Source organism: Panthera tigris, chromosome A2 (assembly GCF_018350195.1).
Source record: "Panthera tigris isolate Pti1 chromosome A2, P.tigris_Pti1_mat1.1, whole genome shotgun sequence".
NCBI classification, from domain to species: domain Eukaryota; kingdom Metazoa; phylum Chordata; class Mammalia; order Carnivora; family Felidae; genus Panthera; species Panthera tigris.
This window is the reverse complement of record NC_056661.1, coordinates 64,572,266-64,600,214: the sequence shown is the minus strand read 5'-3', so window position 1 is coordinate 64,600,214 and position 27,949 is coordinate 64,572,266. Positions and strand designations below refer to the sequence as shown.

The window sequence follows — 27,949 nt, the reverse complement described above, 5'->3', positions numbered from 1 at the left end:
CAAGTGGCCCTAAACCATTAAATGCTGGGGGTGTTTACCCAACATGCCAGTTTGGGTTTGGACTCTCTCATCTGCAGAAATTATGCCACATGGTTCCAGGACCTCCTCTTTCCAGTTCGTCTGACTGGGTTTTCCCTGGCCCTGCTTTGACCTGCCCGGAAGCTCCCAACCCTGCCTGGGGGCCTGCCTAGACCTGGATCACCCCCCCTCCCAACATCGATCTTCCCTGCAGACCCCCTGGACACTTCCTGCCAAGGACCTTACGACCCCGGGGACCCCGCACCGGCCCCCTCTGAACCCCCCAGCACATTGACGAGCCTCCTCTATGTTGTATCTTGTGGCGCTGCCTACAAAAGACACATGAAAACAGTCTGCCAACACTGGAAACATAGATTTCTACTGACACTTCATGGCTTTTATGTCCAAAGTGTGAAAGCGAGGCGGTAAAGCTGTTTTCATTTACGGTTGACAAAGTAGAAGATGTGGGGTTTGCCCCGGAGACCCACTCTGGGTGGGCGGCACAGGAAAGCAGCCTCTTCCTGTTCATCATGACCAGCGGGTCCCGTGAACAGGGCGGCACGACCTTTCAGTGTTGGTTTTCGCTAGAGTGTGAGGAACCAGCTTTGAAAGATGGGATGTGCTCTGCAGAGGGCACTTGTGAGCACGTTCAAAACCAGCCAGAAGGAAAACATACAAGTGCTTCGAGAAGACCGCAGTAGAGCATCTAGATAGAAAGCATAAGGATTTGCCGTGAACACAAAGTCAGGAAAATGGGTCTGTCGGGCTGCTGTCCTTTTCTTCTCAAAGGCTGTGTCTCGGGGCAGGGAGGGGTCACCTGGAGAGTGTGGGAGCTGAGACTTGGAGCCCATTCAGGCTGATTCTGAAACCTTCTTCACTGAGACTGGAAATGAGAAAACACCGCCTTCGAAGCAGATGTTTAGAAAATTGATGCTGGGGCGCCTGGGTGGCTCAGTTGGCTAAGCTCAGGTCATGATCTCACGGTTTGTGAGTTCAATCCACAAGTCGAGCTCTGCGCTGGCAGCGAGGACCCTGCTTGGGATTCTCTCTCTTTCTCTCTCTCTCCCTCTCTCCCTGCCCTTCCCCACACACTCTCTCAAAATAAATAAATTAACTTTAAAAAACAAATTAATTAAAATTAAAATTGAAAATTGATCCTGAAAATATGTTTTGCAGAGAAACACACTGGTCCCTTAGTTAATTGTAACTATTTATTTATTTACTTTTTTAATATTTGTATTTTGAGAGAGAGAGAGAGAGAGACAGAGTGTGAGTGGGGGAGGGGCAGAGAGAGAAGGAGACACAGAATCCAAAGGGGGCTCCAAGCTCTGATCTCCGAGCCCGACACGGGGCCAGACCTCATGACCTGAGAGATCATAACCTGAGCCCAAGACCGACGCTTAACCTACTGAGCCACCCAGGCACCCCAGTTAATTGTAACTATTTAGCAGGTTTCTTCTTTAGCGGTGTATTGATTATAATGCAGAACTCTGTGATTCCCAGAGATGAGAATAATTCGTTCTGGCCTAGACTAAGGGGAACAAGTAGAGCTCATTTAGAAAATTTTCATTTAGGGGTGCCTAGGTGGCTCAGTCGGTTACGCATTCAGCTCTTGGTCTCGGCTCAGGTCATGATCTCATGGTTTTGTGGCTTCTAGCCCCACATCAGGCTCCTCTGGGCTGACATCGCAGAGCCTGCCTGGGATTCTCTCTCTCCCTCTCTCTCTCTGCCCCTCCCCCCCCCCCACTCCCACTGTCTCTTTCAAAATAAATAAACTTAAAAATGTTTTTAAAAAGAAAATTTTCATTTATTACAACATAATCCTGGGTGGTCAGTTTAGGCCTCCATCAGGTAATCGGCACCTCTCCTGGTGACAACCTCCTCCCAGCAGCATCAGGGCGGGAGGGTGATGGACCACGAAGACAGTGGGGTAGTTTTCACTGCACTGCCCAGGCATGGGTTTTCCTTCCATGGGTCAGTGCTCCCTCTGGTGCGGGGAAACACTAACGAGAAACACGTTAAGCATGTCTAATGTGATCTGTGACCTATCGATTTCCCCCAAGGGTTAGGCATCTCCTAATATCAGGGGGATCTTATAATCGAAACAGGAAAATCTGAAACTCTGTGGTGAGGGGAAAAAGCAGGTACGGAGTCAGGTTCTCAGACGGCAGCACGTCCCAGAATGACTCAGGAGGCTCCTTCGGCTCTCAGTTTTGAACGTGGAACCCTGACTTGAGTTTGTCAGCATCTCTGAGTTAATCTACTGATTGAATTCGGCCTTGGGCTTCCTGGCAGACATGGGAAAATGGAAGCACTTTCCATTTTAGCATTTTCCATTTAGGGTAACTATGTAATTTCACACCTACCTATATGACAAACCACCAAATTTTAGAAAAGGTTGATGTAGGTGGCTTACATAATTCTCCTACTCGGACACCAGTTCTGCAGGAGGGACAAATATCTTCCTGGTACTAAATTCATAAAGGAAAAATTCTCACAGTTTCTGTTTTAAGGGGTTTTGGAGAGTTTTAGGGATAGGGTCTTACAACTTTTCAAATTTTCCAGTTTTAAAGAAACGCATGTCACTACAACAGTATAAAAATACAGAATTACTACTAATGTGTTTTACATCTCCCCACATTATTCTGCATAGCCATTTGAAATGAAAATGAGATAATTAAATATGTACTATTGTAAAATATGCTTTTAAAATTATTTATTACTGTTTATTTATGAGAGAGAGAGAGAGAGCGTGAGCGGGGGAGAGGCAGAGAGAGAGAGAGAGAGAGAGAGAGAGAGAGAGAGAGAGAATTCAAGCAGGCTCCAAGCTGTCAGCACAAAGCCCAACGTGGGGCTCAGACCATGGACCGCAAGACCATGACCTGAACTGAAATCAAGTGTCGGATGCTTAAATGACTGAGCCACCCAGGCGCCCTTCTGTAAAATCTGCTTTTTACAGGTACCAATAATTGCATGTATATCTTTCCATGATAATATAGACGTCCACTATCTTTTAAACACATATATTTAGTTTATTCATGTAGCACAATTTATTAAATTTTCTCTCAATTGGTATTAAGTTGTTTCTAATTCTTCTCTGTCATAAGTTGCCACACTTTCAATTTCTTTATATAAACATATTTACTCACTGGCGTAATTACTTGCTTGACAAAATCCTAAAAGGAAAATTGCTGAGTTTGAACCTTGGCCACTTGGAAAACTCTGGAAACATCTTGCCAAGGGCCCTCTGGAGAGGGGCTTAGCTTTGTCAAATCCTACTTACAGAAAACAAAGCTATGGGTCTTTTCTTACCAGTACTGATCCGTGGGTGGAAAATGAAATACCACATTTCTCTAATACTCCTGAAGGGTCAATATTTCTTTGTCCATTGGCCATTTATATTTCTTTTCTTCTTACTGTTTACTTATTTTGAGAGGGAGAGAGAGTGTGTGAGCAGGAGAGGGGCAGAGAGAGAGGGAGAGAGAGAATCCCAAGCAGGCTCCATACTGTCAGCGCAGAGCCTGACGTGGGGCTCAATCCCACAAACCGTGAGATCATGACCTGAGCCAAAATCAAGAGTCTGACGCTTGGTTGACTGAGCCACCCAGGCACCCCGCCATTTATAGTTGTTATTTTTTTAATGTACTTGTTAATGTCTTTTGCCTTGGTTGCCTTGTTTCTATTGGTGTAGTCTTTTTCATTCCCCAAACATGGACTGTTTTTACAGTGAGGATATGAAATTTTGTCTGACATATTTTGTCAACAAGTTTTTCTCAAAAAGATTTTGGTGTTGTTTTTTTAAGTTAAAGTAGTTATTTTTTTTCTTCATAATTTCTGGCCTCAGTGGTCTTTGGAAAAATTTTCCTCCACCTAATAAACCAATTCTCCTGAAATTCCAGGTAATCTGAGGCTGTAAATTACCCATTTGAAGCTCTATTTTTGATTTATGGGCGCAACTTACTTTTGACTTACGGGTGGGACCTGGATGGATCTATTTTTCTGTTTTGATTCTATGTAGTTGTCTCAATATCATCTATCCAAACAAATATATCCTGTACTCGGGGGGTTAACATAATTTCTTTATCCATTTGTTTCTAGATTTCCTCTCCTCTATCATGGGTATCATACTTTTCATATTATCGAGCTTGAGTAATGTATTTATAATAGTTTATAATTGTCATATCCTTTTCTTCTAAAATATGCATTTTAGCATGCATTTTCTGTTATGGGTGAAAGATTTAAAATTTTTTGAACATTCTCTGCCACCTAAGTTTTATGGAAACTTTAAGGTTCTCTGTGTTTGGTCCATCCCTGGGGATAGATAAAAGCCAAGAGAGTAATGTAGGGCATCCTGTGCTGTAAGGAAGGGAGCCAAGGGAAATGGCTCATCTAAGCAGGTGTAGATATGTTGGCTCCCAGTGCATCAGAATAATCCAAGACCAGAGTTCAGATCTTGAAGAGCAGGTGACTATCCCTGAAGCCATTGCCCTTGATTTTTATGAGTTTCCACTGAACTCTGACCAGGGAAACCCAAATAATACAACTTACCCTCACAAGCACAGGCCAGGAGTTTCTAGCAGCTGGTATTTCTATGTCGGCCTGGGATTCTAGATCTGTGGTGAGCAGGATTTTAATTGTCTTCATGAGAAAGCAGACTGAGCTAGTTTTTGTGCAAACAGAAGTGCTTCCTCGTCTCTCGTGCTGGCTGTTGCCTGAAGATGCCGCGGACAAAGCCAGCATCGTTCTAGAAGCAGCTTGGAAGGTGCTCGGCGCTCTGATAGGTGTCCGGTTACCTGCACTGTAGAGGATGGAAATGGTTATCGTAGCCTGCAGAATGCCAAGATCAGGTGCCACTGGTGCTCTGCCATAGAAAAGCCCAGAAGAACAAACAGGTGCCTCAGACTTTGAGCGATAACGCCTCCTGACAAAGTGGCCTGCCAGGGATGTTTACCACAAAACGTAATCTCTGATACCTGCATTAATCTATTTCCTGGACAGGGCTAATCCTTCCCATTTGTGTTTGGGTGAGAATCTTCCAGAGATGAAGATTTCTGTTTTGGTCTGATTTTTTTTTTTTTCAAACAGAATTGCTTGTTCTGAGAATAATTAGGCCACGAGATTAGGTTCAGGTGAAGTCATTCCTTTTCTGTGAAAGCAAGTCAACTTCCCAGGACAAATGGACGCGTGCCTTCCTGCCTGTTCTGGAAGGAATGGCAGCTCATACAGAGGGTCTGGGGAGCCAACATCCAGATCTGTAGAGGTCGACTGAGGCAATACCCCATCCCCAAACAAAAACAGCCAATTTTGCCCTTTTTCAAAGGAATGAGCAGAGCTTATACACGTTTGCTTGACGTGCTATCTCTTGGAAGCCCTTGGAAGAAGAAAGCAGGAAGAAACCCTGAAAAATCCTTCTGAAAAGCCTAGGAACATATAGGAACATAGGGTGAACTCCCCACCCCCCCGCCTTTTTTCTGTTTCTCTTTGTTTCATCAAGTAGCAAGGTATTTGTAAAATGCCTGCTGCAGGGGGTTGTGGGGTAAAATGAGCTAAGATTTGAGAGAGCACGTTATAAACTCTTGACAGGACCTATGGATATGGGTAGGCAGATATAAATAAACTTTACATGTATACCAGTAAAACTACATTTGGGAGGCTGGAGGGGTCCTGTATGGCCCACATTCACCCTTGAGTGATTCTGGAGCTGGTGCTCTGTCTGGCCAAGGTCCACACACTGACCCTAAAGTAGATGGGACTGGTCACTTCTGTCCCTTGGGCCTCATGGAGCCTGCGGGGATGCTTTTTTTCTTTCTCTTTTTCTTTATAAATGTTTTTTATTTTTGCATTTTATTTATTTTTGATAGAGAGAGACAGAGCACAAGTTGGGGAGGGCAGAGAGAGAGGGAGACACAGAATTGGAAGCAGGCTCCAGGCTCCGAGCTATCAGCACAGAGCCCGATGTGGGGCTCGAACTCACAAACCACGAGATCATGACCTGAGCCGAAGTCAGACGCTTAACCGACTGAGCCACCCAGGTGCCCCTGCTTCTTTTTTCCTGAAAGAGAAATACAACAGCCAGGCAAGGGATGGTTCTGTCCTTTATCCTAGATCTTGCCCCCGTGTGATGCCCTCTATGGAAGGAACACCCCCACTTTCTCTCCCAGCCACTCAGTTTTCCCATTCAGAACATATGGGGTTTTGATTGGATAGTCTATGGTAACCAACTTCGTGATCTATGCTCTACAGTTACAATCACTGCATTAACTTGGTCAAGACATGAACCCTCTAGGTAGGCCTGGCATTCCAACTCTAAAGAGGAATCTTCTAGAAATAGAACCATTGCTACTGATGGCTTCCCGAAAACCTTGGCTGCCGTCATGGAGTGCTGGCATTCCAAGCCCTGGTCAGGCAAGGAACTGAGGTTGGGGTCCAGGACACTCTGCCTCAGGCAGAAAAGAACACCGGATTTCATCAGACCTCTACAGACACACCCAGAACATGCCTGGGTTTTTTTTATTTCCCCATTGCACCATGCACAGTGCCTCCCCAAGGCTGAAGATTGTAAGTCCCATTCAGAGGGCAGGCATTTGTCAGTAGCCTACACTTTCCTTGTCCTTCTTATTGAAGGGATTGTAGGGTTTTACAGTTGTGACCATTCGAGACAGCGGTGCCTGGTGACGGAAGAGGTCAACTGCCATTTCTTTCCGTAAGATGCTGTCACAGGGTGGCAGGGGAAAAAAAAAGAAAGAAAATGACCCATACGATAAACATAAAAACACATAACCTTATCTATTTTCCAGTGAGACACATGTTCAGGGTGGAGAATGAGGGTCAGGAGAGCACACGGAGACTGGGAATGATTCATCCTTGTGTGCATCGTTTCGTTTATTTCCTTTATTTGCCTTCGGTTTCATTTGTTGCATTATGTGCGTAGCATTGCAATCAGTTTCATCGACTGAAAGTCTACTCTGTGCCTAGAATTACAGTAGGCACTAAGAATATAGAAAATGTAGTCAAAAGGAAGTAATCAAAAGTTACAGCACGAAGCTTCTGTGCGGGTGAGGCTGGGACAACGGGAACAGAGAGGAAGAGTCACCTCTCTGGGCTGGGGAAGGAAGTCCTCCCCACCTTCCCCTCCCACAGTCTATGTCAGGGAGGAGTTAAGTGGGTTGTGATGAAAGCAGGCTGGTAGATGAAGAAGGGGTACAGGGAGAGTGGCGTGGGAGGGCACAGGGCTCGTGGGGAGAGGCTCAGGGCAGGGTGGGACCGGCCACACGCAGGGCTGGGATTCGGTTTCCCCCTGCCAGCAGGGTTAAGCTGACTGCTCTCACAGGACATGCTCAACCTCACATGTGTCTTCGTTGGCTCATTTACCCAGCGGGAAAAATGCTCTCTGTGTTGCAAGAATTGAAAGAAGATAACTAAATACGTAGAACGCTACACAAACAACGCTTTCCCAATCACTGTTCATGCCCAGAGGTGGTCTTCCCAGGGTGGACACAGGCCATGCTAACTCTCTTGAATGACTGCATACAGCCAGGGTCACTTTTGCTGCCGTTTGAATCACACACACACACACACACAGAATGCGGTGTTCATACGTGGCAAAAGTTACGGAGCGCACAGCAACTCAACCCAAAGTGGCTTTTTAAAACACGCTATGATAGGGGTACCTGGGTGGCTCAGTCGGTTGAGCGTCCAACTTCAGCTCAGGTCACAATCTCACGGTTCGTGAGTTCGAGCCCTGCGTCAGGCTCTGGGCTGATGGCTCAGAGCCTGGAGCCTGCTTCTGATTCTGTGTCTCCCTCTCTCTCTGCCCCTCCCCCATTCATGCTCTGTCTCTCTCTGTCTCAAAAATAAATAAACATTAAAAAAAATTTTTTTTTAAACATGCTATGATTATCGCGAAATCATGGTTTTTTATTGTGTCGTGGAAAATGGCTGCTGGGGTGCAAACTCAAGCTTCTGTGAAGGTGGCCTTGCGGCATGAGGAAACGCACAGGGGACGCTGCCCTGTGATGGAAGCGGCAGGCAGGAGAAGCCCCTGTGTGCTTTTTCATGCTCTCCGAATGGGAGATTCACAACCCCTGTCTCATCCACCCCTGCGCTCTCCCGCACTTCAGTCTCGTCCACTCCTCTCCCTCCTTTCTGTTCTGCGTCTCATCTCAATATCACTCTAAAATGCAACTGGGGGCCTGTACACCTGGCTCAAAACCTGTTACCGGGACCACATGGACGTCAGCCCCTTGGCATTGGCATTCAAGGCCTAGCTCACTTAATCCCAACCCGGCACAATGGTCTCCCACCGGGAACTCTGCACCATGAGGGGTGCACGGCCCCTCCTCTCCTGGTGGTCTTAACCAGCCTGCTGTCTGGGGGCAGGTGCATTTTGGTTGACAGGCGATGTCTGCATGCAGACTGCAGGAGCATGAGGGAGAGTGGGTGGGGAGGGTGTGGGAGGCAGACTGGAAAGGGAGACTAGGTGTTTCCCTCCGAAAGAAGCTTAGAAGTGAGAGGAAGGAGGGCAGAGAAATGTCTGCTCAGAGAGGACATCTTTGATTTCTACAGCACAGAGGTGGCTGGGGTGGGGGGTGGGGCGGGGGTGGGGGGAGGGGGTGAGGGGGTGGAGGAAGGAGCTGGGGTGGGGAGTGGTGGCTGGGTTTCTCCTCAAGCAAGAGTGGGGGGGCAGGGCTAGAGAGGGCCAAGCGCTCCGAGGGAAGGATGAAGCTTTTGGAAGAAAGAACTCGTCTTGGAGAGGGAAGGAGATGGAGGCCCTGGTGGGAGAAAAGGCTCTGATGTGGGAGTGGGGGAAAGGCCAGGGGACCGGCTCGCCTGGGGGTGGGCTGCAGGCGCCCACGGGGCAGCGGCAGAGGTGGGCTCCAGGCCGGCAGGGAGGGTGCATGCCGGAGCCGGGGTCCAGGAATGCCCAGCACGTGCCCGTGTGCATGCAGCCTCTCAGAAACAACAGAAAAGACGCAGAGGGTCAGGCAGACGCCATCAGGAGGAAGTCAGCTCACTCAGTTCTCAAGATACTCATCAGAGACCTGACCGGGACTCGCACTTCCACAAGAAAGTTCTAGCAAAGTTACAGGACATATGGTGTCACAAAATTGAGAGGACATATTTCATGACGGAGAATCTCCAAGGTCCGGTTTTCTCTGATCACGGGTGCCTCCTCATGTTACAGAATGCTTTCTATCTTCATTTATTTATTTTTATTTTTTCAATGCTTATTTATTTATTTTGGGGGGGGGGAAGGGGGGAGAGAGAGAGAGAGAGAGAGAGAGACAGAGAGAGAGAGAATCTCAAGCAGGCTCTACACAGTCAGTGCAGAGCCTGACATGGGGCTTGAGCAGAGATCAAGAGTCAGATGCTTAACCCACTGAGCCACCCGGCACCCCAGAGAGTGCTTTGTAAAATCTGAGCACCCCACCGCTTCCTCACTGCCAAGCCCCAGTGCCTGCAGGTGCAGCCATTAGGGGTGGGCACAGGGATGGAGATTTGGGCACCTGGCCCAACAGGAGTTGGTCGCTTCCTTGTCACCCTTGGGTGCTGCCTCTGTGTCTCCAGAGCCTCTGTGAACCCCAAGAATAAGAACCCCAGAGAAGCTGCCTCGGAGGGTCCTCGGTCCCCACTCTGAGGCAGCAAGATGACAGTGGTGTGTGTGCAGGATATGGGGGGCGAGTGTGGGGGCTTCCCGGGGGGTCAGCAAGGGGCCTAAACCTGGGCTGGAGGGTGTGGCCGAAGACTCAAGTTCTTTTCTCAAGTAGGAACAGCAGTAGTAACATTAGCAACAGCAGGAGCAGCACTGGTAACACTAGAAATAGTCATAACAGTAGCAGTAACAGTGGAGGATGTTTTCCACTTAGAAATACAGGCTTCAGGGCACCTGGGTGGGTCAGTCGGCTAAGCGTCTGACTTCAGCTTGGGTCATGATCTCCTAGGTTGCGAGTTCGAGCCCCCCGTCATGCTCTGTGCTGACAACTCAGAGCCTGGAGCCTGCTTCCGATTCTGTATCTCCGTCTCTGTCTGCCCCTCCCCTGCTCATGCTCTGTGTCTCTCTGTCTCTCAATGGTAAATAAACATTTAAAAAAAATAAAAAAAGAAATACAGACTTCTTTGGGACATAGTAGAACACTGGACAGCTAGATCCTGTGGCTGTGGAAACATGCTATACCAACAGGGCGTCAGGGATGCGGCCCGAGACGTTTGGGGAGAGAAGGTGGATCCTGAAGGAAGAAGGCAAGAGATGAATAAGGTTGGCATTGCCCTGGGAAAACATCATCAGGCCTCTCCTCCATCATTAACCGCTCAGACACGGTGTGTTTTTCCAGCCTTCTGGGAGCTACGTCTTTACGACAGACATTAGGATGCATTTAATTGTGCCATTGCTTCCTTGGGCCCTTCAATGAAATAAAATTACACTAATTGTCTCAATTTCTGTCAGTCCTGCCTTTGCGACTGGACCTGTGACCTTTGAAAATGTGTCTTGAGAGAAAACTGGTTGGATGCAAAACACTAGCCTAGAAAGCCAATGTCCTCCTTCAAAATGCATCTCGTCAGATGGCCCAGAGCCTAAGCAATCAGCAAACCCAGAATTTAGATCAGTTGAGGAAGCCCTGTGTCAGCAGGCACGTCCCCCTCTTGGTCCCTGCCTGAGGAACCGGGTCCTGTGCACAGGGTGTGGAATGATCTGGGTGCCTCAGACACAGGGCCACACGAGGCTCTCCTGTGGTCCACAGTTGCGTAGTGAGGGCCTTTGTGTGTGGGATCCCTGGAGGAAGCCAGCCTTGCCACACGCAGCCTGGCCCCCCAAATATCTATGAGACCAAGGGCCCTCATCCAAAGTAACCCTTCCTCCATGAAGCCTTCCTAGAATTCGCCTAGAACCTTGTGTCTGCCTCCCTTTCCTCACCCATAAAACGGGAAAACAAGAGCATCTTCCTCACAGGCTTTCTGGGTTGGGGAGGTGGGTCAGTTAAGCGCAAAGCACTTGGGTAGCCCGGTGGAGAGGAAGAGCTCACCCACGTCAGGGACACGATTGTGGTGACACTTGTCATTCTCAGACTCCAGCGGTGTGTTTCTTGCTCACCGCTAGCCCGTGAGCTCCATGCAAACTGGGTCTAACTCCTGTGACTTCCTGGGGACTAGCACACAGCCATACCAACTGCCCACCTGGGCCCAGGAGTCCCTTTACCCTTGCTGCCTTTCAGAACAGGTAAGAAACCCGGGAGGACACCCACCTGAGGGTCACCTCCTCAGAAAGCCCTCTCTGACCGCTGAGCTAAATCAGCACCCTGTCCAGGCACTGGCTACAGCATCTCCCCGCCTTTTCTCCTTCACTGCACTTGCTGAAATCATCTTATTCCCCCAGTGACTTGTGGGCGTCTGTGCCCTCCGTCGGTCACACCGGCACATAAGGTCCTGAAAGCGAGCCTCGTGTCTGTTCAGCCCGTGCGCTCAGTGCCTCGAACAGCGCCTGGGCCCAGAGCAGATGCCCAATAAATGTTTGCTAAGACCAAAAGGAGAAAAGGCACCCTCTGGGGGGTAGCGAGGGAGCACCGCCTCCCTCCGCCTCCAGGATGCACAGGGACCTACTGGGGTAGTTTATTTCTTTGCGGGAGCCAGCGACTGGACCTGGTTAAGACCTCTGAGTTTGCATTTTTCAAAACCGTCATCTTGTTTGTGAGGCCGGGACTTCCATCAAATGTTTTCAAATTTGAGTCATAACGAGCAGCAGCGCGCAGCTCCTCTCGGGAAGCTCCAAATGACGGGGTCGGCGATAACCTTCTATCCAACGTCTCCGGCTTTCAATTTGCGAAACGATGTTTAAAACCGTATGTCGACTTTCGACAGAATGTTGTCTCTTCTGAAACGGAAGGCGGCGATTCGGGGGAAGCGAACGTGCGTCTCATGGGGTGTGTTCCATGCACCCAGGCGTGTTCCGGTGTCGATGCAGGAGGGTCGTGTGTGTGCAAAGCTGTGAGTCCAAGAGGCAGGCCTGCTGTTTACCTAACACGGTGGAGTGTCTTCCTACGGGGCTCCTTTTCGCCACCACAGCAGGGAAATGAACTCTTCTGTCTTTTGGATTTGACACCCTGATGTAAATTTGCTCTTTGTAGTTAATTGTTCTTTAGCGGAACGACCATAATGAGGACCCTCCCCCGCCCCGCCCGGAGTCTCTGAACGCCCTGAGTGATGGGACTTAATACTCACCGGTGCACTCCTGAGTCTGGCGATGGCGCCGTTGATGGAATATCAGAATTTGCTGGGTGGCTGGCTGTGAAATGAACCTTACCGGTGTATCCTGGAATATTGGCAGAGCTGAAGGAAAGAGTTAAAAGGGAGGGGGAGAGAGGGAATGAAAACAGGCATTTGTGAACGAGTCCTTGTCACCAGCACCCACGTAGAAAGGTGCAAAGGAAGGTGCTGGAAATCGGGCCGGCAAACAGGAAATGCTGACTTGGAGATGCCCCAATAGTGGCCCTACTCTAGGACCGTAGAAACTTCTTTCCAGCCGTGTTTTCCTAGTCTTTGAACTGGCATGTATTTTACAGACGTGATTCGCGGCTGAGCTGTCTCCCGTTGAAGGCAGACGTTGGTTCTTTGCAGGACAGCCAACCTGTGCCCCACACGTGACTCTGTCGTGCTGACTCCAGCACTAGGAGACACATGACCGTGATTTGAAAATAATATGTTCTTGTCGCTATTATACTGCATTCCTGATTTCATGAAATTTCGTTTTCTTTAATTTATGTTGAGAGAGAGGGTGAGTGAGCAGGGGAGGGGCAGAGAGAAAGGGAGAGAGAGAATCCCAAGCAGGCTCTGAGCTGCCAGCGCAGAGCCTGATGTGGGGCTTGAACTCACAATCCCTGACTTCATGACCTGAGCTGAAGTCAGACGCTTAACCGGCTGGGCCACCCAGGTGCCCCTACACACAAGTGCCTTTAAGTAAATTATTTGCTGAGGGAGAGGTGAGGCTGGAGCGGGGCTGTGTGGGTTTAGTTCCCCCCTGCTGCTTAAGACCTGTGGCCTTGGCCTCAGGAGCGAGGGACAACAGGGAATTTAAACTGTATTTCAAGGGGGCGCCTGGGTGGCTCAGTTGGTTAAGCGTCCAACATAAGCTCAGGTCATGGTCTCATGGTTCATGAGTTCAAGCCCCGTGTCAGGCTTTGTGCTGTCAGTCTGTACTTAGACTCAGTCTGTACTGAGTCTGTACTTAGATCCTCTGTCCCTCTCTCTCTGCCCCTCCTCCACTTGTGTTCTCTGTCTCTCGCAAAAATAAATAAAACATTTGAAAAATAAATACATAAACTGTATTTCAAGGAGCAAGAACCTACTGTGTGCAAACCTTGGCTCTCACTCAAACATGATCTTTGTGGACTCGAGTTCCGAGCATCCTTTCAGGGCTTAAAGGGAGGGAGGACGATCACCACCACTGATGTGCTGGAAGCAGGGACAGGGCCAGACAACAGGTTGCCCTTCTGCTCACTCAGCGGCTGGCGTTTCCCATCCCTGGGCCACTCCTTTGAGAGTATGACAGGATGTTGGCGCGGTCCCTCATTCTAGATGGACGCACAGACGCAATGCAATGCCGAGCCTCTGTCCCGGTCAAGGGAGCGGTTCCTCCGGGCGCATTGCTTGCATCTGGGGCCTTCCCACAAACCCAATCAACCAAAGGAGATGTCCAGGAACCATTTGCCTGAGGAAAAATTTTCAAAGCACGGGGCTTCAGGGACGTTGTTTCTTACAGTGGCAGGGGAGGGGGCAGACGGCGGAGAGGGGGCGGCGACGCGGGTGTGTGCCCGAGGGTCAGGGCCCAGATTCGAACCAGGGGAATCGGCCCATCGGCTCGCAGGTCTGGACCGGAGACGTGATCTCTCGGTGCCTTAGTGCCTCCGCCACGAGAGGGGGTGAGGATGCCAGCTATAGATGTGTTTGGTGGGGACGAGATAGCAGTTCCCACTGCAGATGTTGGGTGTCCCCCCCAACCCCTGGACGTGGGTCGTAGTGTGGCCCCTTGGTATCTCCCCTCTAACAGAGTGAAGGGAATTTACGTCGATGGCAATAGCAGAAGAAACCGTACACGTTACTGGATCCTGGGAGACTAGGTAAATGAGGTGATGGAAAAGCACGGGGACCCAGGCCTCCCTTCCAAGCCTGACGTGCCCCTTAACCAACTGTGAGATTTTCCTCCAGCGAGGGAAGCCCTCCAGCCTGGTCACCTGCAGCAGGGATAGGACACCATTCACCTCTTTAAGGCTCCTCCGGGATTCAAGGGATTCAATGAATGTGAAAGCAACCAGAGGATCTTCAGCACTTAGGTGGGGCTCAACTCATTTCAGTTGAAATACAAGATTTTAAAGCAATGAGAAATTTCTAAAATAGGAGCCCGGTAGGTGGAGCCTATGAGGTTTATCCAGCAGAGGCCAACTATATAGATGTTCAGACAGTGGTTTCCAAATGTCCCCACATACTGGAAACTCACGGGGATTTTTCAAAGGTACCCATGCCTGACTCCCAGCCCCCAGACGTTCTGATTTCACTGGTGCGGGTGGAGGGGGAGGGCGGGAGGTGACTTGGGAATCAGGATCTTCAAAATCTGTCTAGATAATTCTAGATAAGCTGTGCATGGAGGTTTGGAAATCCCTATTTCAGAGTTGCATTTTCAGGTCTGTTGGAGGGACTTGGGTGATCAAATCAGTGCTGCCAAATTCTAGGAAGTGCCCTTTAGGATTTGCTGGAATTTTCTTCAAGAGTAGCTGTATGTCAGGGAGAGGTAGCAAAAACCGAGGCAGAATTATTCATGCGTACGTCTTTCCCCCAAACCTTCTTTAAAGCTTCCATGCATGTTACAGAGGAAATCCCCTTCCTCTGTGTGAGATATTTTTTTCCACTGCCCCTAAAAACACCTGCAGAATTGAAATGCCTCTAAAGTCATAGCCCTTCCATTAGAGCAGTTAAGAAGTCAAAGATGGAAGGGAACGGTTTTGTCAATCGAAAGAAGAACTTGATAGAAAACATCATACAGCTATACGTGCCTTGTGGCGCACGGGTTATTGACGCCAAGTGGTATTAGACATTACATTATAATAATGACATAATGTTACGTTACATCACATCCAATAACAACAAACCATGAGCCAGGAGGCTAAATTAAAGAGAAGCCGCTTAGGCTTAAGAAAAGAATTCAGCTGCTCAATACACTGCCAAATATTTGAAAACGAAAGTCCTCACCCACTCCGCTTCTAAATCTGCTCAAATTGCCCCTTTTCAGGGATATCACAAGGGGACTTTTTTCCCACCTTGAGTGCCACATGTTGACCTTCTGGCAAGAATAGAGTCGCCTCCGGGGGACCCGGCCCTGCTGCTGACAGATGACATGATTTTCTAGGGGCAGGAGACATCTATTCAAGGTGCTACACTATGCAGGCTTTCGCGTGGACTTCTGGGTTGGTTCCACGTTCAAAGACCCCCTTCCGCCACTTAGGGAAAGCAGAGAAAAGCAGGAACTCATTTAAAAATAAGAGAAGTAGAGGGGCGCCTGGGGGGCTCAGGTCATGATCTCACAGTTCGTGAATTCGAGCCCCGCGTCGGGCCCTGTGCTGACGGCTCGGAGCCTGGAGCCTGCTTCGGATTCTGTGTCTCCCTCTCTCTCTGCCCCTCCCGCCTTGTGCTCTGTCTCTCTCTCTCTCTCGTTCTTAAAACTAAATAAACATTTAAAAAAATCAAATAAGAATAAAAATAAGAGAAGTCTTCATTTTTTTATCTTTCTCCACAACTTCTGGTCCTTTAAACACCTTCTTCCGTACCCCGGAATAAGCCTGGATTTTGTCCATTAACGGGCACATGTGAAGAAATTATTGCCTAAGTTTGCAACTAACTGCTTTGGCTCAACCTGGCATGATAAAATACAAATTAAATAATTTTAGAACGTAAGGAATTTAGTGAGCCTCTTAGATAAGAAAGCACAGATGGTGTGTAATTAAAAGTTAAACAGCAAATAAAGAAAACGCAGGGACAGCGTGTTGTATGTGGCACACAGGCAGGGTGTATGTGGGTTGGGATTTCAGCACGCAGACAGCTTCTTCCCCGTCCACAGACAGGACCAAAGCCCTGTGAGCGCGCGCTGTGTCCCAGCCACTGTTTTAAATGCTTGTGCAAACGGACTTAATTCTCGCCAGACCCTGCGTTGTGGATCCTAAGGATCATGCCTATCGTATGGATGCTGAAAGTGAGGTTTTAGAGAAAGTCTAAGTCCCGGGTCGTAGCAGGTGGCAGAACCAGCTGGACCCAGGAGCCCCGGACAGATTGCTGGGAGATGCCCCTGTGCCCTCACACCCAGGGCCCCCAGCCCAGGCGGGACAGCTCAGCTTCCTTCCGCTGCTGGGCATTTATTCAGGGTGTGGGTGCACGTTCAAGTTCAAATTGACCCGACAATCTTGCCCTGAGAGCCGTTCTGTGTCAGGCACACATCCAGGCAGAAATCAACCAGGCCCATTCCTGATGGCTTTCGCATCAATGAGAACACTTTTAATGCACATGTAGAGGTTGGAAAAACCCGAGTGGGGCAAAGACCACCGATGAAAAGTAAGGCGGGGGTGGGGGTTCGTGTGAGAGGGAGACAGAAGGCAGCACAGGGTCAGAGGTCAGAGAGGCTGGCCGTGAACTTCAGGGCCGCCCCTCCCAGCCATGTGACCTTGGACCACTGAACTGAAGCTCTCTGAGCCACACTGCGCTGTGGTCAGGGGACTGTAGCTCCCCTGTAGGGGGCGGGGCACGGTGCAGCAGGAGGGGCAGAGGCTGGGCAGGGTCAAGGCTGGGCCCTCAGGGAGGGCTGAGAGAAGGCGGCTGAAGGACCAGGATCATTTTGGTCACGGGGCCGTGTTTCTCAGAGCGTAACACGTCATGGCCCCAAGATCTGTTCAGCAACTGTAGGTTTATCATTATCCTCGTCAAGTGCCTATACTTGTTCTTTCTCTGGTCTTCGAATCTCTCCAAATGGAAGCAGACACAGAAACAGCCGGAAGGCTTCGTTTGTCCACAGGCTGGAGCCCCGGAACCGCTACTTCCCCGGAGGCAGAGGGCGTGTCCTTGTGGGAAGAAGGCCCCCCCCACCCCCGGAGCTCGCCCGGGGGGGTGGGGGGTGAGAAGGATCTGCTCTTGGCCCCTCCCAAGATGACTGACCTGTGGCTTTTTCACATCCTGCACTCAGGCCTCGGCCTCCTCATCTGTGAAATGGGGAGAGAACCTGTTGGCACACCTCTGGCCTCCCCACACTAGTTTGAAAATCAAATGAGAGCGTAGACGGGAAAGCCCTCCGAAAAGGCAGAAGTGTCGGCTGGCCAGCGTAAGGAACTACTATTCATAGCCCCATTCTCTAACCTGGATTGTGGTAAGGCTTTGGGGGTTTTTTGTTTGTTAAAGGTGCCACACGCCACGGCAACGGGCAGGAAGGCACCACCCCCCCCCCCCATACACACACCCTCTTCCATGTCAGACCTTGGCCAGCACCTGCCTGGGGATCCATTTTGGACAAGTGCTCGTTATTTGCAAAGGCTTCATCGCAGGGATGATTGGGTGAAGGCACAGTAAATGTGAAACCCTGCAAAGTTCTGAAATGAAGGATTACAGCCTAGTGGAAGACAGCCCAGTCGGGGGGCGGTGGGGGGTGCCTGGCTGCTTTAGGAAAACAGGCCAGCGGTGTCCGGAAAGCATCAGGCGTGGGGGCGGAAGGCACGGGTTCATGGCCAGCTCGTCTCCAGTGGGCTCTCCCACCAGGGCATGCGTGTCTCCTCCCCTGCGCCTCAGTTTCCTTGTTGGTAAGACAAGGGGCTGGACCAGGTGAGATGCAGGACAGGGTACCCCAGGAGCTCCAACAGCTGGTCCACTGCAAACCCATTTCCAGCCGCTCTCTCCATTTTCTCAGGAAAGGGCAGGGTTTTGGATTTTGGATCCTGACTTCGCACAGGCTGTTCCATAGCACGCCGATAGTTATGTGCTTCGAGTATGCTTTTGTAAGACAGTTTGGTCCTATTTTTTATCATCACTAATTTTTCTGTATTTTTTTTTTTTTCTGTAATGATCAGATCTGGTTCTACAATAGCTTTTAAGCTTTTTTTTTTTTTTTTTTTTTTTTAACGATGAGTACAATCACCAGCAATTTGAAAACCCCGGCCATGTCAGATGGCTTGGTAGCCAGGAAACAAAATCAATTAATGAGGGAAGTTTGACAAACCTTTGCTCTTTTCTGGGAGATCGGTGATGCCAGCAATGGAACCACCTGAACTAGGAGTCGGTGGCCTTGACTGTCTGAAACGTGGTTTCATATTTCCACCATGACTAAGTATCATGAATTGTGGGGAGAATCCTAAAAATAATATCAGGAAGACATTTTTCTTTAAGAAAGTTTATGATGAGAAAGTAAAGGAAGAGTGATACTTGCTTTTGAATAGGACGGTGCTTCCACATCCTCTCCTTAGCACAAAGTTAGTAAGTTTATATGTTTCTGGGTTTTGGATTTTATGCAAATGGCATCATATTGAATTGCCTTTTGGCTCAATGCGGTATCGTAACATCAACAAAATGTTTTATGGGGCACCTGGGTGGCTCAGTTGGTTAGGTATCTGACTCTTGATCTTGGCTTAGGTCATGATCTCAGGGTTCGTGAGTTCAAGCCCTGTGTCGGGATCCGTGCTGACAGTGGGATTCTCCATCTCCTTCTTTCTGCCCCTCCCTTGCATGGGGTCTCTCTCTTTCTCTCTCTCAAAATAAATAAATAAAACTTAAAAAAATATATTTTGTTTAGACATCTACATGTATGTAGTAAAACTAAAAAACAAAGTAAGGAAAAGCACAAAGACTCGTGGCTTCTGGGTTGGGAAGCGGGATCCGGTTGGTGAGGCTGGGAGGCACCCACACATGGCTTAGAAGTCATTAGTAAAGTACTAAAATAGTCAAATACTATTTCTTTAGCGAGGCAGGAAAACACATACTTTTATTTGTTATTTCACTTTATATGTTACCTATGACACTACATATTTATGTATCTATTAATATTTCATAATAAAAGTGAAAACCATTTCTTTGTGTTAAAAGGTTAAGAGGACCTTAAACATGGAAACCGGATTCGAAACAAACTTTGCGAGCCTGGTGGCCCTCTAGTGGCCAAATCGGACAAGTGCAACCAACGTCTTCAATTTCTTTTCCGGGAGCCACGCTTAATTTCACTTCCTCAGAAACAGAAATCCACAGCAAGCCGAGGTAGACTGGCCCAAAGTTATTCAGGCTAAATAGGATGTTTTACATCAAATTCTTACAATGCTTGCCAAACCCCTCTTCATTCTCTTGGAGGAATGACCCAAGAGAATATGTTTGGATTCTTTGGCCAGCATGTCTCATAAAATGTTGCAGAATTTAAAGGCACATTTCAAAAGAAAAAAACAAAATAAATCTTTAGACCTTTAGACCTGTAGGATATTTTTAACGTGGTTCCATCCTCATATCCTTTTAAAATCTTTAGAATTACTCTGTTTAATAGCAGTAACTCCCTTGCAAAATTTATGGAAGAATCACACCAACTGATCCTTCCTCAAGACTCAGCTCAGACGTCACACGCATCCCGTGTGTCTCACGAGTGAAAGTGACCTCTCTGTGCTACTGAGCTTTGAAAACGCTAAGCTAACTTTTGGGGGGAGTTCTTTCATCCTGCTTTTTATCGTAATTATTTGTGTACAGCATTTATCTGCCCTTCAGATTCTTAAACTACGTGAGGGCCAAGTCTTTGTCTTTTGTATCTTTATGTTAACCACAGTTCTTAACACAGTGCCTGGAGCATTTTACAGGCTCTCTTGCCTTTTCCTTTGGGTGTGTTATGTAGAGAGTTAAGTGAGATAAGTTACACAACTATATTTTAACACCAAAGTTAGATTCGAAACATACTTCATAGTTTGCCCAAGTGGTCAAAAACTTTACGTAGTCCGAAAAGGTAACAGGGACATTTAAGACCATTGTGGGAGACGGCATTGCTTAAATTTAACCGGCAACAGAGTAAGTTCCAAGGACAGCTGGTGCGAAATGCAACTTGTTTGTCTCATGGGAGCAACTGATGTTTAAAAAACAAACAAGGAATCAATTAACATTGAAAATACTGTCGTAGTTCACACTTTGGCTTTGCATGAAATCTGCACGTTTGTCTGTCTCTCCCCGCAGAAACTGCTGGGATAATATCCATGGCAGTCAGCAACTCAGTGGCTTATGAAAAGAGCACAGGATTTCAACTTTCAGCTGTATCTGGTGAGTCCTAGGGAAGTGACTGACCTCTGAGCCCCCATATTCCCATTGGTGAAAGCAAATATATATGTATATGTATCTATAGATATCTATAGATATCTATAGATATATATAGATATATATAGATTATACATAAACACATTATATATATAGCTTAAAATAGTATACATTAAATGTAGTTATATATTATATATTAAATATATTTTGTATTTATTTTATATAAGATATATACTATGTACAATATATTATATAATATGATATATGTTTTATATATAAAGTTATATGTCATCTTATAAATTTCATATATAATATATTATAAATTATGAGTTATATATTATAACTTTATGTTATATCCTTATGTATAATATATTGTATATCGTAAATTATAAGTTATACATTATCACTTTTAAATTATATTATATCATATCAAATTAAATTTTTATATATAATATATATTACATGTTATAAGTTATATATTATATAAGTATATTATATAGAAAAATATATTGTTGTATATATTATTTGTATATTATAAAATATAGATGATATAATATACTTATACCATATATAATATTTTGTATATTATGAAATATATAAATTTTAAATATACAAAATATTTAAAATATATAAAATATATAAAATTTATATTTATAAAATATTTAAATTTTATAATATATGAAATGTCTTTATAGCTTATGTGAATATATTTTTTACATGCATGCAAAACATGGAATATTAGATATATTACATTATTGTGCATCAAGGCACCCCGGTCCGTCAGTGCACAGAATTATGATCTCATTTGTGGGGAGCTACATTTCTTTTGGGACAGCAGGCGTCTTTCTTCTTAAACTATATTCGATGGCAGGCCATCTTGTATTCCCTCATTTATGATAAAGCCCATCACCATGTTTCACCCCAAATGGCACTATAAGGGGAGTAATTACAAGTGGAACTCACCGACTTGTGTTTGTATAAAGAATCCTGGAGCCCCGAGGCTTGGCGAGAGATGTGATGTCTCCAAAGGGGTTGTCAACATCATCGGCATTTGTAGACTGCACACAACCCCTGTTTGCGTGACAAGAAAAGAAAACGTGTGTTTCTTCATAAGAAAAACAGAAGAGGTAAACAGTGCCCTAACATTCAAAGGGAATCTTATTTGCTAAAATCGGTGAAAAACTGAAACAACAACAACAGCAACAATAATAATAATAACCATGATGGTAGAACAATTTGCCTTAAAAAACTATGAAAAGAGATTTCCTCTTTTACAGAGTAACACCTGCCAGGCTCTTGTGATCTGAAGTTTGGGCCAGAGTGAGAGGAACAGGTGGGTTGTGTTCTTGTGCAAAGAAAGAAGCTGTTTGTGCAGCCCAGGAAGGCTCCTTCACAGGAGGCTGGCCCCGGGGGGCAAGGCAGGGACCGGCATCCGCCAGAACCAACCGGGCTCCTGTTGGAGATGGGAACCTGGGCAGGTGCCCGGGAATCCGGGGCGCCCAGCCATGTGCCTTCAGGGCCCTGAGACAAGGCGGAGGTGCTGTCAGCCAGAGGGCGTAGTGTCCTTGTCCCATTGCTGGGGCCACTAGTTGGAAAGAGTAGTCAGCTCCATCGTAGGGCAGAAGAGGCAACAGTAATGGCGGCAGCAAGGCCAAAGATTAAAGGCCCAGGACCTCCATTTTCTTGGATTTACTCTGTTCCAAGGCACCATGACCTGAAGGTTTATGCTCCTCCCGTATTCCTGTGTTGAAATCCTAATGTCCAAAGGTGACGGGAGCAGGAGGTGTGAGGAGCTCAGGTCACGAGGGCGAAGCCATCGGGAGTGGGATTAGGGGGCCCACACAGCCCTACTATTGTGAGGACACAGTGAGAAGTCTTGCGACTTCTCCATGGAGAGCCACATTTAAACTCAGAAGAAAAAGGAGACACATTTTTCCGTACTTAGTGTTAGGGAGCACGTCGTATCTTCCGCATCGAGTATAAAAGCCTTTCTGGTTGACAACACCCAATATTAGGAGCATCCAGGGTATTTTACTTCATAAAATAACCAATTTGGGGAAACAGAAAAAATGCCGCTCCCCCTTTCTTTCTTTTATCATAATCTTTAACAAATCTGTGATGAAAGTCCTGACATTAAGCAGGCTCTGGGCTGGCAAAACGTTAGAACTCTGTTCGAAAGTATAAATTGTCTTAAACAATAAATTACAGACATGACTGAGCTGAAAGCAATTACAATTTAGATGTAAATCTAGTAATTTTTAAAACATTAAGAAACGGTATCACTTACGTATAAAGAGGGATGTATTTGCTTCTGGAACTTGGGCTCACACTTAGAGAAAGAGAAAATGTGCACAATGGAATTAGTGATGTTCACTTAATAAGCATCCAAGGGTTACAGTATTTCTCTTATTGATACCTCCTGGGATTTAATCTCTTTGGAGATACCTCCTGGGAATTAACCTCTAAAAGTTTGTAATGTAGGGGCACCTGGGTGGCTCAGTCAGGTAAGCATCCGACTCGGGATTTTGGCTCAAGTCATGATTCCACAGTTGTGAGTTCAAACCCCATGTTGGGTTCTGTGTTGGCAGTGTGGAGTCTGCTTGGGATTCTCTCTCTCCCTCTCGGCCCCACCCTAGCTCGCTCTCTCTCTCTCTCTCTCTTTCAAAGTAAATAAATAAACTTAAAATAAAATAAAATAAAATAAAATAAAATAAAATAAAATAAAATAAAATAACATAAAATAAAATAACATAAAATAAGATAAAATAAAATAAAATAAAATAATAACATAAAAGTTTGCAATGGTAAACAGAGGTGATTTAAAGATGTAGTTTTAAGTGAAAAGCCAAAGCAGGATAAACTGACTCCAAGTGTCATGGACACACATGTCTTTGCTTGCTCTCTTTTTTTTTTTTTTTAATTTTTTTCAATCTTTATTTTTGAGAGAGAGAGACAGCATGTGAGCAGGGGAGGAGCAGAGAGAGAGGGAGACACAGAATCCGAAGCAGGCTCCAGGCTCTGAGCTGTCAGCACAGAGCCCGACACGGGGCTTGAACCCACAAACCGTGAGATCATGACCTGAGCCGAAGTCGGACGCCCAACCGACTGAGCCACCCAGGCGCCCCTTTGGTGGCTCTCTTTAGCCCTATTTCAGAGGCTCCCCTCTTGGGTTACCCCCACCCCCTATTTTTTAAGGAGGCTTCACGCTTAGCACAGAGCCCAACATGGGGCTTCAGCTCATGACCCTGAGATCAATGCCTGAGCTGAGATCAAGAGTCAGACACTTAACCGCTTAACCGACTGAGCCACCCAGGCGCCCCCTAGGTTTCCCTTTTGCTGCACACCTCCTTAGTGATTGGTGGGGCAATATTTGGCAAAGCCCCTGGTTTGCTGAGACACAGAATCTTCACGTTGAGTGGATCCTACTGACCATCCAGTCTAATCCTCCATGGTGGAGATGAAACGGCCATAGCACGGAGTTCAGTGACTTGCACAAGATCCCCGTTATTTACAGCCTCACAAGGAACTCCAGGTCTGTTTTGTATTTTCCCCACACCCACCCCAGAATCAGCCATTTCTCCAAGGGTCTCACAATTTCTTTGATCGGAGAATGGTGATTCAAAGCCAGCATGTGGGTGCTAGATATGGTTGTGGCTGCTGGGGTGTCCCTGCTCCCAGGTCCTCTGAGCGGACAGAGCTAGGGATGGGTGGATGTGTAGGAGTCTGTGTATACCCGCATATTTATGTCTATTTCTGTATCTGCTATCTGTGTTAAAGTAAACGTGAGTTCACAGGATACGTCCTGATCATCTCTTAGCCTTTCTCCCCTACTTACCCGTATTTCCTCCTGACAGCGTGAAACTTGCCTCCTGTTACCCACCAAAAGTTTCATTTTGTTCAACCCTATGTCAGAAGTATGAGAATCACCAACCCACTTCCCTGCGGGAACACACCCTGCGGGTACACACGTACCACCTGGAGTATAGCGCTTATATACCATGCATTCCTTTTGTCTTTGGCCTTACATTTTTCGGTCAAAATACTATTTCCAAATTTACTAGGGCCCAGCCTTTTTTAAGACCACCCAGTTTTGCCCCCATCCACTCAAGTGTAGTCATGTCATTTATTTGTAGCACAGATTCATTTGTCACAATCTGCATTCCATCCTGGATTCCCCCAGCACCCTGGGCAGGAATGTATGTAGATACGTATCGGTGTTTCCATGTACGTACTTAGTTCACGTTGCCTTCAATAAACTTTGTTCTTTGTGGTGGTTAGTTCTCTGGGTTTCACAAACACAAAGAGTCATGTGGCCACCATCACAGAACCATACAGAACAGTTCATGACCCTAAATGTTCCCCTTATAGGCTCTCCATGCACATCCCTTTCCCCCTTCCCAACTCCTGGCCGCCATTTTTCTATCCCCTTCCTGTGGTTTTGCCTTTTCTAAATGTCATATAAATGGAGTCATACAATATGTGACCTTTTCAGTGTGGCTATTTTCACTGAGCAAAATGCATTTAAGATTCACACACACCGGGGCGCCTGGGTGGCTCAGTCGGTTGAGTTCAACTCAGGTCATGATCTCTTGGTCCATGAGTTCGAGCCCGACGTCGGGCTCTGTGCCGACAGCTCGGAGCCTGGAGCCTCCTTCAGATTCTGTGTCTCCCTCTCTCTGGCCCTCCCTTGCTTGTGCTCTGTCTCTGTCTTATAACTCTCTCTCTATTAAGAACAAATAAACATTAAAATATTGGTTGTATATTCATGTATATGTTTATCCAGTGTATACTTTTCCACTGGCCTGTTGAAAGATAACTTTGTTGTTTCTAGGTTTTGGCACTATGAGCATAGCTGCAGAAACATTCCCATACAGGTTTTAGTGTGGGACCCTCAGTGCAACCTTTGCATAGACGAAGGTTGCAGGATGAGCGGCATTCTTGAAAGTTCAGAGATGTGGCCTACCGACTAAGACATAAAGCTTTTCATTCATCGGATGGTTTCTTATTTAAAAAATGCAATGATTCGTACAAACCGGAATACAAATTTTTATCATCTGCGTGAGTGATCTGCCATTTCACCACATGATGTAAATAAGATGCTAATAAGGTATTTTTGTTAGCGCTCATGTAATGTAAGAACGGGTACCAATGCCTTCCATCTTTATTCTTTTAAAAGATATTTGAATATGATCACCAGCAACATCAGCTTGCTTTGTTTTTGAGAGTCTTATATATTTTTTTTTTTTTTTAAATTTTTTATATTTATTTATTTTTGAGAGAGAGAGAGACAGACAGCGTGTGAGCAGGGGAGGAGCAGAGAGAGAGGGAGACACAGAATCCCAAGCAGACTCCAGGCTCTGAGCCGTCAGCACAGAGCCTGACGCGGGGCTCGAACCCACAAACCGTAAGATCATGACCTGAGCTGAAGTCGGATGCTTAGCCGACTGAGCCACCCAGGCGCCCCAGAGAGTCTTATATTTTTTGAGTGTCATACTCTTTTTAAAAAAAATGACTGCCATTCAACATATACACTGGAATTTATTTCTTATATTGAGATGTTTTACACATTGGCAAAACATATTTTAAACGATCCTTATCAAGAAAATTACACATTATTTTTGGAATACGGCTCGGCAAAATCTAAGTTTGCTGACAAGACAACATTTTTCTCAATATTGTCACTATTTGTAACAGTAGACGCGGCAGATCAACTCGATTATAATTTGGCACACTTTCACCTCATCTTTTTTTTTTTTACTGATATAAAAATTCATTTTTAAAGGACAATTTATTTTTAAATAGTTGTGGTATATTTCATAGTCTAAATTTTAAGGAGGTGTAAGAAAAGGCAGACAGGCATTGCTGAGCAACTGAGACAGATTTGGGTTCTCTTTCCTGTCCCAGGGATGGAAGTCTGAGGTCTCTGGAATATTCTCCAGAGGATACGCCCCTCAGCCCCTCTCTCACCCGTGGGCTGGAGCACCAGACATATTTTTTTTTAATTTTTTTTAAATGTTTATTTATTTTTGAGACAGAAAGAGACAGAGCATGAGCAGAGGAGGGGCAGAGAGAGAGGAAGACACAGAATCTGAAACAGGCTCCAGGCTGTGAGCCATCAGCACAGAGCCCAACGCGGGGCTCGAACTCGCAGACCACAAGATCATGACCTGAGCCGAAGTCGGACGCTCAACCGACTGAGCCACCCAGACGCCCCATGGAGCACCAGATATATTAATGACAAAGATGTTTTAGTGAAAAATTTAGTAACGAGATCATGAGGAGATAAAACTTACAAAGTCACTGGCTTGATGGGTACCAAGAAAGATCTTGTTTGAAATCTGTCCCAGAGTCCACCAACCATCTAAAATGGGCATCAAAATGAAGGACATAGTTAATGAACAAGTTACCGTAAATTCTCGTATATAATCTCCAGCGCTCTTAACAGTCCCCAGCGCATCAATGGTAAGCCCCAGGCTCCCAACAGAACGCACTCCCCAAGCATCCTTAACACTTTGGGGGTTTGCCCCAGAGCCCCTCTGGTCTCTGCTCTGCTCTCAGACCCACAGTTTCCTGGTTTGTTTTCCCACAGCTGGAATCTGCCTCATCCAACTCCTTTGGATTGAAGTCCTGACAAAGGTCTCATTTTTTTGTTTTTGACATTTTAATTTATTTTTGAAAGAGAGAGAGATAGAGCATGAGTGGGGAGGGGGCAGAGAGAGAGAGAGAGAGACGCAGAATCTGAAGCAGGCTCCAGGCTCCGAGCTGTCAGCACAGAGCCCGATGGGGGGGCTCGAACCCCCAAACTGTGAGATCGTGACCTGAGCCAGAGTCGGACGTTTAACCAACCGAGCCACCCATGTGCCCCAGAAAAGGTCTCATTTTTGTTTTCATCCCAGAGATTATGTTTCACTTGGATCCACCTAGGTTCACTCTCTGCGGCCCCAGGCTGGTCTCCCCTTTTCAGTCCTGCCCAGACCCTAAGCTTTGAACCTCATCTTGCCGGGGAGAACTTCCGATCCTGGTATGATTAATTAAATGCCAAAGATACGTTGAAAAAGTGACTAATTTTCAAAAGATGTAAAAATATTTTAAAGTAGGTGAGAGATTCTTAAAAACAGCCGTAAGAATCAAGGCACGTGCGAATCCCGTGCCGAGACTTTATATTATTGTAGCCATGTTTTTCCTCTCTCGCTGCCATTTTTCTCTATAAAAGCCAAAAAAGTTTTTCAAAATAATGTGGGCTTCTCACCCTGTGGTTCATGAACCTCTTAAGAGCCCCTGGTTAGAACCGTATGTCAATAGAATAATCTTCCTCTTTAGTGCTATGCTATTTTACATCGGAAAGAGCTACATTATGAGAGGTGGCCCCAGTGCTTGTCAGACTTCTGCAGGGCGAGGAACAGAACCAAAGGAAGAGAGGTCAATGGAAGGAGGAGCTAGATGCTTTGCAGGCACAGAGCAGGGACATCTAATCCAGGGTTGGAAAGGTAAAAGTGAGGTCCAAGATAACACCTGAAAGATTCACGGGATTTAGCCTGGAAAAAAATGGAATACTGAAGGCAACGGAGCCCTGTTTGCAAAACAACATGGCGTGTTGAGGAAGAGCATGGCCCATGAGGACTCCACTGAGGTTCCGCGTAGAAAG

General features: G+C 46.6%; 1 protein-coding gene across 4 annotated transcripts in view; it reads right to left on the bottom strand.

Annotated features, from left to right (window-relative positions):
* Window positions 1-393: 393 nt before the first annotated feature.
* SPATA48 (spermatogenesis associated 48) overlaps window positions 394-27,949 on the bottom strand; it is a 58,648-nt gene continuing 31,092 nt past the window's right edge. Inside the window, exons 5-10 of one of the 4 annotated variants that reach the window (XM_042977380.1) lie at window positions 26,598-26,665; window positions 22,592-22,633; window positions 21,268-21,375; window positions 12,232-12,339; window positions 4,567-4,816; window positions 394-724 (exon numbers count right to left, since the gene is read on the bottom strand). In XM_042977380.1, coding sequence (XP_042833314.1) covers window positions 668-724; window positions 4,567-4,816; window positions 12,232-12,339; window positions 21,268-21,375; window positions 22,592-22,633; window positions 26,598-26,665 — 633 coding nt within the window. In that variant the 3' untranslated portion in view covers window positions 394-667. Of the gene's footprint in view, window positions 725-4,566; window positions 4,817-6,493; window positions 6,730-11,613; window positions 12,114-12,231; window positions 12,340-16,598; window positions 17,247-21,267; window positions 21,376-22,591; window positions 22,634-26,597; window positions 26,666-27,949 lie in introns of those variants that run through there. The other 3 variants (XR_006214473.1, XM_007094765.3, XM_007094766.3) reach the window with 3 other exon arrangements.